Below are 11962 nucleotides of genomic sequence, written 5' to 3'. Positions count from 1 at the left end.
GGCATCCATCCCATCTTGGCCAATACTTGCTTTATGTCCTGGTTGACTGACATGCACTCAAATGGGGATTTGCACTCTCACATTTAAGTGAGCTGCAGACACACATTGAGAGCTATTTGTGTACATGAAGGCAAATTGGTGTTTGATTTGTGGAGGCTGATACATGATCAGCCGGATACAGCTCCGGTTGTTCCCTTCCACTTACAGCTTGTTCTTTGCATAAGAAGGTTAGATTAATGCTCCATTCTGTATTTTTCCACTTAATATTTCTCCTTAAATCTGTGCAATATTTCATTATTTTATATAATTGTTTTATGTAAGGTGTGGGTTTCTACATGTCAGGTTACAAGAATCTTTTGAAGCTGTACAAAATCAGTTTTTTTCCACTCGTTTAATTGCAGATATTGATGAGTGCAAGGTTATTCATGATGTCTGCCGCAATGGGGAGTGCATCAATGAGAGGGGAACTTATCACTGCCTTTGCAATCCGGGCTATACTACAGATGTCACTGGCACCCTTTGCATTGGTAGGTTTTTCACTGTGGTGTTTGTATATAAAAATTATTACTAAGAGAGGACTTGAAGAAGGAAATAGAAAGATTTTGAAAAATGAGAAAATAAAATGTCACTTCTTAATGCTTTGGGGATTTGGATTTCCTTCTAATCTATCCTGAACATTTTGTAAAACATTATCACAAATCTTAATTACTAGCACTGATCTGGTTTTGCTTCTTATAGATCTGAATGAATGCAATGAGTCTCCAAAACCTTGCAATTTCATCTGCAAAAACACAGAGGGGAGCTACCAGTGTTCATGTCCAAAAGGATATATCCTGCAAGAAGATGGGAGAAGCTGCAAAGGTAAAAATCAAGAAAAGAATTTACTGCAGAAACTCTGTTTCACAGGCAAGAATTATTGCAAAGACATTTAAATAATGCAAATCTGTCTCCTTGATTCATATGAGTATTTCCACTAAAGACAGTGGAATTGTCCTGCACAGGATGGAGCTGGCATTTCAGTTAATTCCTTGTTAATTTGGATGAACAACAGATCGACAGGATTTTTTGCAGGTTGATCGCAGGTGATCTTAAAAGATTTTGGAGTTAATAATATATATGATTGTTCTTATTTTGGTAAGCCTATTGGTTTAAGCCATATAATTAAATTATTAATGAATCTTATTGGATACAAAGATGACTGTGGTTTGCAATACATTGCCAATCAACAGAATTTTTACCTACTGCTTTTGCAGCATGCTGGGTAAGGCAAAGCAGAAGAGATTTTGGAATATTTGTTAAAATGTCATACATTTATGTGTCTTGGTAACTAAGATTTGACTAAAACCACACAAGTTAGAGCAGCAATTCCAAATCTGGCATGGAGAATGACAGTGTACTTTGTTGTTAGCATTTTGGTATTTCTTTTGGAATAATAGTGTGCTTCAGTGCAAGACCATTTTCCAATCTCCCAGGTCTCATGAAGATGGTGACTTCCCATTTATTGGCTGAGTAGACATTTATTATGTCACAGCAACTTTTGGACAGATGAGAGCGTTGTTTGCAATTCAGTGTTATTAGCATGGACACTGTGTAGCTCCAAAGTCCCATTCATTAAATGTGGGGCTTCATCTAAGAGGAACTGGAAACCAGCATTGGAAGTGAAATGTAAATTCAAAAAGCTTTATTTGCCGTTATTTATTTGTAATCACTTATTTCTGAGTCCAGGGAACATAAGTGAAAGATGTTTTCTTGGGTTTTTTTAGATCTTGATGAATGTGCAACAAAGCAGCACAACTGCCAGTTCCTTTGTGTCAACACTATTGGGGGATTCACTTGCAAATGTCCTCCTGGATTCACTCAGCACCATACAGCCTGCATTGGTAGGTGACATGGGAAGGTAGACACAGATTTGGGATTTATTATTGACCCTTACTCCAGAAGCAAAGTAGCAAGGAGGTAAAATCATCTTCCTGAGGAACCAGATGGAAACATAGCCCAAATTCTGATCCTAATGCCACCAGAGATGCAGAGAGGCTCCTTCCTCCTACAATCCCTTGCTTTCATAATCTGTCTTTGAATCTTGCATTTGCGAGAACCAGCCAGTAAAAACAGCACTGTAATTCTTGCCTTACACTTTCTTAGGCACTGAGAAAAAAAAATAGCTCTATTTCTCTTTTTGTAGCTCATTGAGATGATGTCAAGGCTTCTTGAAACAGCTGTGAAATATCCATTTCTGCAGTTGTCCTCTGAACACATACCCATTGAGTACATGGAAGCGTTAAACTAAACTGCTTCCTCTTGCAAAACACACTTTCTGCTCTGCAAGCTGGATCCTGTTTCTGTGTCAGTTTGATGATCTTGTGGTATTGGTGTGAATTTGGAGGTGTTTGGAGACCAAAACATCAAACTCCATATTCTTGACGAAGAAAAGAAAGTTCCCCTTCTTATTACTTTTGTGTTTCCAAATTCAAAACAAGGCAGTGTGAAGTGTCTTGTAATGCAAAGGGAGAACTTGGGAGGGCAGTGGGACACCTGTGTTACTGATGCCTTTACCTCCTGCCACAACCCTTCCACCATTAGCATGGCCAGGACATCAGCTTTGAAATTATTATTATTTGAAATTATGACTACAAACTAACACTGAGCTTTGGTTTCCCTCAGACAACAATGAGTGTGCTACTGAGATCAATCTTTGTGGGGCAAAGGGCATTTGCCAGAATACACCAGGAAGTTTTGTTTGTGAGTGCCAACGTGGCTTCTCACTTGATCAAACTGGGCAGAGCTGTGAAGGTGGGTACAACACAATACATTTAACTTGGCCTTCTCTTGCTTCCTTAATCTTTATTCTTCTGTCACCTAAGGAAGGACTTATGGAGTAAGCACCAATATCAACAGAAGCAACCATGTGTAGGTTGAAGTGGGGGGGTACAGAAATTTAGCAACAAGGCAGTATTTCTCTCTGTGGGCCAGAACAAATGGATATATTGTGGGATTCTGAAGGGTTGGGCAGATATTTTCTGAGGAGACATAGCCTGGAATGTTTTAGTTTAAGTGTCATAAGTTCAGTGAACTTCTTTTGAATCCTGCATAGTTTTCTGAGGGATTCATCAAGGACAGGAAGTCTTGCATCTCCAAGGTGACAGAACCTTCTCCTGGGACAGAGTTTGAGTTGTTTTGAAAAGAGGTAATCTGGGATTTTTTGATTGGATGTCAGGGTAAAAGCAAGGGTCTGTCTGCTGTGGAGATGGGACCCTTAGGAAAGCATTAGGGGTCCCATACAAAAATGGGACTGCTGTCTGCTCCACAGCAGAATGCAAAAATGAAAACTTTTGCTGAATGTGAGAGCTTTCCATGGTTTTCAGCCCTATATTACTTGCTGTGGAGCCACAAATCCAAACCTGAAAGGCCTAAAGTGGTCAAGTTTTTGGAAGATCCTGAAATATACGTATATATATGGTAAATTAATATATATGATTATTTGTAACATGTTTTCCAAATGCAGCATAATTTGAGCTTCTCTCCCAAAACTCAAAGTGTGTTTCACTCTTTTAGATGTTGATGAATGTGATGGCAACCACCGGTGTCAGCATGGCTGCCAAAATATAATTGGAGGATACAGGTGCAGCTGCCCACAAGGATATCTCCAGCATTACCAGTGGAACCAATGTGTTGGCAAGTCACTTTTGTAAATTCATACATTAAAATGCATGTTACTTTTGTTAACAGCATGAAGTGAAGGGCGATGGTGCAGGTTGCCATACTTTCTGATTATAATTTGCTAAGTTCAGCAGAGTTTCATTACAAATGTGTTCTCCTGTCAAGGCAGAGTGGGTATGAAGCACACAGGAGCCCATGTCCTGGTTCAAGAAGTGTTTAAGGACAAAGCTCTCCTTGAGAGTGCTAGAGGTTGTATAGACTTTGAGGAAACTGGTGTAACTCATGTATTTTGTGGTCTAAACAAAGGAAATCTTACTCAACTTTGCAAAGGTGTCTGCTTGGACAAAGGTCCTGTCTAAGAGTGGATGGTGGATTAAGCCTGGCACTCTCAGAAGTACAACTCTGGACTGTTAAATCATAAAATTCAACTTCTGGCCTCAAGCATCTCAAATTCCATTAAAATCCTACTTGATCTGTGCTTCTGTCATTCTTACAACACCTACAGGAAGGCTGCTGTGTTTAAGTCTCTCGTCTGTACAGAATTTGTCATATTTGAGCAAACCTGCAGCTGTATATCTAAAGGTGCTTCCTTGAAGCTTTGGGATACAGTTTAGAGTGAGTGCTTACAGGACAATTCTGGTTATAATTAGCAGATGCTAGTGCTCATACGTTAATAAGTAAATACACTGGTGAATTAAATGCCTATTTCTTCCCTGTCAAAACTTTGTTGCTATGCCAAGTCTCTGAGCCCTCATAGATGGGGCTGCCTGTGTGGCAGTCATGGGAAAAGCCTCTGTTTCAGCAGTGCAGGATTCAAGCAAGAGAAACAGGAAAAATTTTCCTCTAGTGACAGTTATATGCAGTTTCTATCACACTTGATGGGCTTCATGCAAGCTAGTCTTGTGTGGATGCCCAGAGATGTGTTTGATGACCTCTTCAAGAGAAAAAAGCTTTATAACTTTTTGTTTCGCTTTCTCTGCTTTCAAAAAGATAAACATGCCTTGCCTTGTTATCACTGTGGTGCTCCAGGGAGGTCTCTGCTTTTAACTGTGCTTACCAAACCTCCTGACATTTTATGCAGTCCTTGCTGTGACGTTTGCTTTGCAAACTCTTGCACTCTATGCCTGTGACATACAGGGAACAAGGAGGGAACAAAAACATATGGGGATTTTGAATGCTAATTAAATTAGCAGAGTTTAGGGTTAAATTAGAATTTAATCTACAGGAGGATAGAAAACCCCCAACAAAGCAGCACTGCCTGGCTGCTGGAGGACACTGTGGAATCTGAAAAAAGTGCAGTGCTGAGTTTTGTGAAACACCTTGGCTGTTTCCAGGTCTTCCTGGGTGAAAACATTTAACTAAGTGTATTTCCAAACCAGGTGTACACTGATACTCCAGCTTCTGAGGCCATTGACTACTGTTTAGATTTATACAGGGAATACCAGTTTCAAAGTGCATAAGCAGTGAGTACTTGCCCCACTGAAAGAAAGATGCCAGCCTTGGCACCAAAAATACTGGTCCACCCAATAATTCACCTGGGAAAATTCTTCTGAGAGCCACAGCTGGGGCAAGACTCAGCCAGTACTTCCATCTTCTTGGACATGGGGCAGTCCAGGCAGAAGTCCACAGGTGCAGGAAAGGAGACTTGGGTCCCTGTGTTCTCATGGCATTTCTCCTTTCTGCTGAAGCTGAGCAAAGCAGAGCTGTCTTACAAAGCACAGGAGAGTAAGGCTGGTGCCTGACAGCACAGCTTGTGCAGTCTAAAGGTCCCAAAACTTTTTCCTTCATATATTTTTTTTTCCTGACACTCACCCAAAATATGGGAAATAATCTCACTTGTGTTCTGTTTCTTGCTGCTGTGGAGCATGGTGAAGTGAGCATATCTGCTCTTGGTGCAGTGGCCCAAAAAAGCATTTATCTTGTGGCCCAGACAAGCATTTATGATGTTGGTATAGTTGCTGTGAGGTGTGATAAACACTGAAACATTGCTCTGAATTAATGGCAAACCCTTACAGGCTCTGGAAACACAGGATTCAGCTCCAGGTTTTAATACCTTGTGGTCTCCACATGTTCACATTGCACTGTCTGTAACTGTATATTCTTAAGATACTTATCTGGATCTCCTGGGTATACCACAGGGGAAGACTCCATGTACTAGGTTTTTCCGTGACAATTCCTTCATATTCCTTGGCAATCCCAACTCTGCAAACAGTTTGTGTCTTTTTTAGCCTATTTAATGAATCGTTCAGGGACTTTTTTTTAATGTTGCTGCAACACATTTAGATAATCACTGAAGAATGCTTTGGTTCCTCCCATATCTTCTGCTGTCTGTGACTGCATCCCCTGCCCAGGCACTTCCACAGTACACCACATTGTGAATCAGGCTGCAAGAAGCAAAGACATTGCTTTTAAACAAAGAACAAAGAGCCACATTGTTTGGAAAAAGACAATAATGCTCTGACTTATTCCCCTGTAACCTGGATGTTGAGGTTAGAGATGCTGCTCTGTACCTCCCAAATGGAGTTTCTTATGTGTGCACATACCCACAATGTACACATGCATTTATCACAGAAAATGGGCAACAATACTATTCAGAATTTTTGAAGCAATTTTCTGCATCAGACACCAAAAATCAGACCAGCTTCATTTCAAAAAGTAGCCATCTTCAGTAAATAAGCATGAACTGACCTCAAACTCCTACAGTGCCACCCTTCGGAAGTTTGGAAAAGGACTGGTTCAAAATACAGCAGTCTTTTGTATTTACAGCTGCTTTTATTTTTACTTTACTACTTTCCTTATCTTACCCATGTCTAATATTTACATGTAAGTGTGTAGGGAGGAATTTTCAATGCCTGGAAAAAGTGTCAGAACTTTATTCCTTGCTCTTTTTCCTTTAATGTTGAACAGCACTGTGAACAAGGGATTACTTGACCAGATTGTTGGCTGTACAAAGTTTTATTCTTCTCAGTTATTTATGGGAAAAAAAAGAAAAACCTGTCTTCTCTGTTTCACTGCTTTCCAGGCATGAGCTGACATGGCATGAAACATATTCTGTAGAGTAGTCCCAGTGTTGCTGCTGTGTGGTTGTAGCCATCTCCCAGAGACCACTGCCCCAGCCAAGGGGGAGGAAAAGTGCAGTTGTCTGTGTCCATCTGAGCTGGAGCTCATTCAGCCAAGCATGACCTGTACACAGGGTAGGCTGGGCTGTACCTGGGTAAAAGTTAACATGGTATATTCTGCTTCTTTTCCAGATGAAAATGAATGTCTCAGTGCACACATTTGTGGAGGAGCATCCTGCCACAATACTTTGGGAAGCTATAAATGTATGTGCCCTACTGGATTTCAGTATGAGCAGTTTAGTGGAGGTTGCCAAGATATCAATGAATGCGGTTCTTCACAAGCCCCATGCAGTTATGGTTGTTCAAACACTGAAGGTGGCTATGTCTGTGGATGTCCACCTGGTTACTTCAGAATAGGACAAGGGTAAGGGATTCTCATTTTAAACTAACAGACACCAAGGGGACATAGTCCACTCCTTTCTTTGCAGAGTGGAGCAGCAGAACCAGGGGGATTGTCAGCAGTTAAAGTGGGATAGAATTGGGAAGGCGTTCAAGAATTGGATGCACCTACTGATTTTGGAGATTTTGGGTGGGGGAGGGTTTTGGGAAAGGTAACCGTGGAAAGGGAGGGGTTTAAAGCTTGAAACTGTAATTTGGTCAGGGCTACCAGGTTCAATCCTCTATTTGAGGCTACTGCTTTCACCTCTCCACACCCCAGCAGCCTGCCAAGTCCCCTGAGCTTGGCACTTGAGAGCTCGCACTCCTTGCTGTGATTCACTTGTCTCCTTAAAGAAGAACAAAACAAACATTAATAATACCACCCCCTACCAGCTGCAAAAAGAAATTACATTATACAAGTGGTTTCACCTGCTGGTTGGAATAACAACTCTGCATGCTCTTAGGTTCTTGTATGTTCCATCTTCTGTGTTTCAAATTAATGTATTTTTAATAAATGCCTGTTTTATCAATAAAACCAATTTTACCCTGCTCCACTGGGCATGCTTGGACTGCACATCATATAGGGCCAAGCAACCCAAATGGAAAGCAGAAAGATTGTCGTTTAAATTTTGTAAGTGACTAAAAGCTTTGGGATGCATTATGAAAGACCTCACTTTTCAGATTTTTCAGCAGTTGTTGAAAACTGGTCTCTTTAAATGTGTTCCAGGCTGGATAACAGAAATTGCTAACAAAAACTCAGAGCTTAAGCCTCTGTTTTTAAGACTGTTAAATATTGGCAGGTCTCTCTTGGGCAAAAACCCATGAAGGCAGATTCTTGAAATAGAGTGGCCTCAATGTGATTCAGTGAGAATTTTGTCTGTTGACTTTAGCAGAAATTTTTCCTAGGAAATGAATGCAACATAATTGCTTAATTATTTGTACTTACAGACCCCAAATTCAGCTTTTGATAAGATCTATGTCTCGCTGGAGTTAATTTTGTATTTCTTCCTCTCTCAGACACTGTGTTTCTGGAGTGGGGCTAGGCAGAGGTCAAGGACAAGAGCTTTCACTCAGTGGAGAAGTAGATGACAACTCCCTCTCTCCAGAAGCCTGTTATGAATGTAAAATCAATGGCTATCCCAAGAGAGGAAGGAAGCGCAGGAGTGCTAATGAAACTGCAAATGAAGCAGAGGTAATTGACCCTTTCTGGGGGAAGGAGATTGTGGCTGTCTTGTGAAAACAGGACTCAGAAAGATGTGGGCCAAGAGACAATCCCTCAGGAACGATCTACACCCTAAAGTAGACCAAGGCTAGTTTTGGAAGTCAGGTAGTGTTTTTGTCTCAGAAGTAATGTAGAGCTTCCCTTGCTTTCCAAATGAAAATGTTACAGCTTGTGCTGCTGTCTGAAATGTTACCACCCAGTCAGAGGTGAAGGGTGAGGCTGCTTTTCCAGCGCTCTGCTGCACCTGCAGGCTGCCCTGGCTCCAGCTTAACCCAAATGAATCTTGCAAAGCAGAAAATCCCCAGTGCAATGCTGTGGCTCCCTCACAGACCCTGCTGTCGTTCACAGCTGTTCTCTCAGCCTGTGGCTCCCCTGGCACAGAGGAGGAGTGTGCCTTGTTTGCTCTCTTTGTGGGAGGCTGGTCAAAGGCTCCCAGCATGGAGGGGTTTCATCTGTCAGGCAGCAAGGCCCGTGCACAGAAACTTCCAGCACATGTCTCAGGTTCCTCTTACCCACAGAGGGGTAGAGACACACTCTGTACCTCATCCTGAGGAGTCCTAGGCCCTAAGAGTGGATTTGACAGATTATGTTACAGAACCTCCTTTTAAAAATTGTCTAATTAGTAATGAATGACCTGGGCAAGAAACACACAGAGGCACGTGTGAAATGCTCTCAGACAAAGCCAACTGACATCCTTTGTTCTTGTGCAGGACCCACATGAGCTGGAGCCACCAATCAGCCTTGCCAGCTGGGACATTGAGAAAGCAGCAGTCTTCTCCATCAACATCTCAGATCTCAGTAACAAAGATCGCATCCTGGAACTGCTCCCTGCCCTCACCACACTGACAAATCATAACCGATACTTAATTGACTCCGGAAATGAAGATGGCTTCTTTAGAATCAATAAGAAGGACGGGATAAGTTACCTTCATTTCACAAAGAAGAAGCCAGTGCCTGGAAATTACTCATTACAAATCAGTAGTATTCCACTCTATAAAAAGAAGGAACTTTACCAGCTTGAAGCAAAACATGACAAAGACTACCTCAGTGGTGAGCTGGGAGATAACCTGAAAATGAAAATTCAGATATTGCTTCATTAATTCATCAACCAAAGACCAAATAATTAAACCAAAGATAGATAGGTAGGACTGAATATTCCTCCCAATCAGATTCTTCATATCATAGGTACAATCTTACATGAGTACATTTGTATGAACAAGCACTATCATATTATTATATAAACAAGGTACAGGATGAATACATGAGCTCAAAACTACCACTTTCTCAGGCTCTTACGTGTAGCTGAGCTACCTTGATATGTTGAATCTTGAAAACTGGGACTTTTACCATTGGAAGTGGGCCACTGATGCTGAGACACATCATCATTTCAGCAGAGGTACAAGAATGTGCTTTCAGCTGATGGACAGCTCTATTTTTGTAATTCTTAAACTGCGCTTCTCCAACTACAACTTACTAGGTCAGCCATTTATGATATCCATTTGGTGCTAGTGAATTTTCAACCTAGATTTATAAATGCACTGTAATATTTACACAACTTAGAAGCCAAAATTGCCATTATTCAGTCTAAATACTTCAATCAACCAAAGTTAGCTCAGTAGTTTATCTCAGTTATGCCTATAATACATTACATGTAAATTAAGTGTGTGTATACTGTAATCTTGCTATTTTTATCAATGAAGCATTTGTAAACTAGATTAATAATACCCTTAATGTGAGGGTTTGTAATGGTGCTTATAAGACCAACTACTTGTTAACTGTATACACAAACCTGATGATAAAGTTTCTGTGACTTGCCAAAATGCACTGAGGTCAGTAGGGACCATTAAACATTCTCAAAAGTCAGATGACAATCAGTGCCATCCTACACCATGACATATTGTAACATGTCAAGAGTACCCATAGTCGTTCATATCAACAAGGGTTCAATGTCATAAATGTCACAATAAAACAGTTTTTTTTTTTAGTTTATTGTGTGGCTTTGTGTTCTTGCTAAAAGTGTGATAAACTGCATTCTTATACTTCAGGCGTTATCAGTAGGGTTATCTTTGTGTCTGTGTGTCCAGGTGATTCCTCCTTGAAGGAGCTGCTGCTGTTCATTCTTCATGCAAGGAAAGAACAGAAGAAGTATAGAAGCCTTCACAAATCTGAACAGCAGTGGACCTCTCTCAAGTTACTGTGTGGTTCCAGAAGGAAGTGAGAACATTTCCAATGACATGACCTGAGTAGTCCTGTCAATAAGTAATCTGATAGCCAAAACATGCAGCAGTGGATGTTAAATCATTATACAGAAAACACAGTCAAGTGCGAAAAGTCTTGTTTGCTAAAACTGCCTTAAAATACTCCTTTTTTTTACCCTCACTTCAACAGTTACTGTCATATAACCCAAGACTGATAACAGAGGAATAATCCAATACCAGAAATCATCACAAGTTGTAGATGGGTTTTAATATCAAGTGAATTACTCAGTGATGTGGGTGTTCTTGTATATGCAAATGCCACGGTGTATCTTACAGCAGCAGCAGAACATTGTACTGAGGTGTGATGCTGTAAAATCTGCAAGAAAGAAGTGCTGAAACTGCTGCTGGGACAGCAGTGTAGTTGATAGAGGGAATATATATTGAGCTATAATAGCTTGGGAGGGGAAATGTACTCTTATAATTCACTCCAAATTGTATTATTGCTCTCTGTGATTTTTTTTCTGCATAACAAATATAACTATATACAATAGAAACTTGTGCACAGGATTACTTTGATGTTTTTAGTAGACAATGTCTGGATTTTATTTGTGTGCCAAAATGATGAACAGTGTATTTTTTCCACATGTTGCCTAACTATGGTGAGATATAATCAGAACTTTACAGTAGTAAATGGCACTCTTATATCAGCAGGTTGGGAATGATTTTTAGTGCCAGTGTGCATGATTGTATGGTTTATAGTTAAGTGTACAATTTAAGTATTTTTTTCTCAGCCCCTAAACACTGAGAGGAATGGAGAAGCATGATGATTTCAGAAAGACCTGCCAGGAGTCTGTCCAGTAGAGTTGGTTAACATTTAAACTCTATGTAACACCTTATTATGCCAAAGGTTCTTTAACTGTGTTCCAGCAGCCCCATTGTTGCCCACACAGTTCTGCAAATTGCCTTTGTTATGTTTCAGAAACAAGAAATCTTGACAGTAGCTCTTTTAGTAATTTTAAAATGGAAAACCCAGTCTTGCTGTACCAATCTGCACATAAAAATCCACTTTTTTGTACGTTATTAATTTCTCTCTTTGCAGCAGTACCCTTTAACTGATATATAATTTTTGTTTCTTGGTTTTAGTTGCTGTGTGTGTTATAATTTCCATTAGTTTGAATTTCTACAGCTTTCTTGATGTCTTAGTAAAGCACAAAGGTTGCACAATAACATTGCACGAAACCTGCAATTAAAAAGTGGTTTGTAACTTGCAGTGTGATTTTGAAATAATCTGCTGTACTTCATTTGATAGTGGGACCCCAGAATGACTCTAAGCACTAGACAGACTGAAATAGAGGTCTTTCTAAATGTGTATCCTTTTGCAATTAAAG

General features: G+C 40.3%; 1 protein-coding gene across 1 annotated transcript in view; it reads left to right on the top strand.

Annotated features, from left to right (window-relative positions):
- FBN1 (fibrillin 1) overlaps positions 1 to 10323 on the top strand; it is a 146194-nt gene extending 135871 nt beyond the window's left edge. The window contains exons 58-65 of the mRNA XM_062501768.1: positions 402 to 527; positions 739 to 861; positions 1764 to 1880; positions 2662 to 2790; positions 3553 to 3672; positions 6909 to 7140; positions 8172 to 8346; positions 9087 to 10323. Coding sequence (XP_062357752.1) covers positions 402 to 527; positions 739 to 861; positions 1764 to 1880; positions 2662 to 2790; positions 3553 to 3672; positions 6909 to 7140; positions 8172 to 8346; positions 9087 to 9476 — 1412 coding nt within the window. The 3' untranslated portion in view covers positions 9477 to 10323. The remainder of the gene's footprint in view (positions 1 to 401; positions 528 to 738; positions 862 to 1763; positions 1881 to 2661; positions 2791 to 3552; positions 3673 to 6908; positions 7141 to 8171; positions 8347 to 9086) is intronic.
- Positions 10324 to 11962: the final 1639 nt, after the last annotated feature.

Source organism: Cinclus cinclus, chromosome 13, assembly GCF_963662255.1.
Source record: "Cinclus cinclus chromosome 13, bCinCin1.1, whole genome shotgun sequence".
Lineage (NCBI taxonomy): Eukaryota > Metazoa > Chordata > Aves > Passeriformes > Cinclidae > Cinclus > Cinclus cinclus.
The sequence above is the reverse complement of the archived record's forward strand: the minus strand, read 5'-3'. Positions and strand labels throughout refer to the sequence as shown.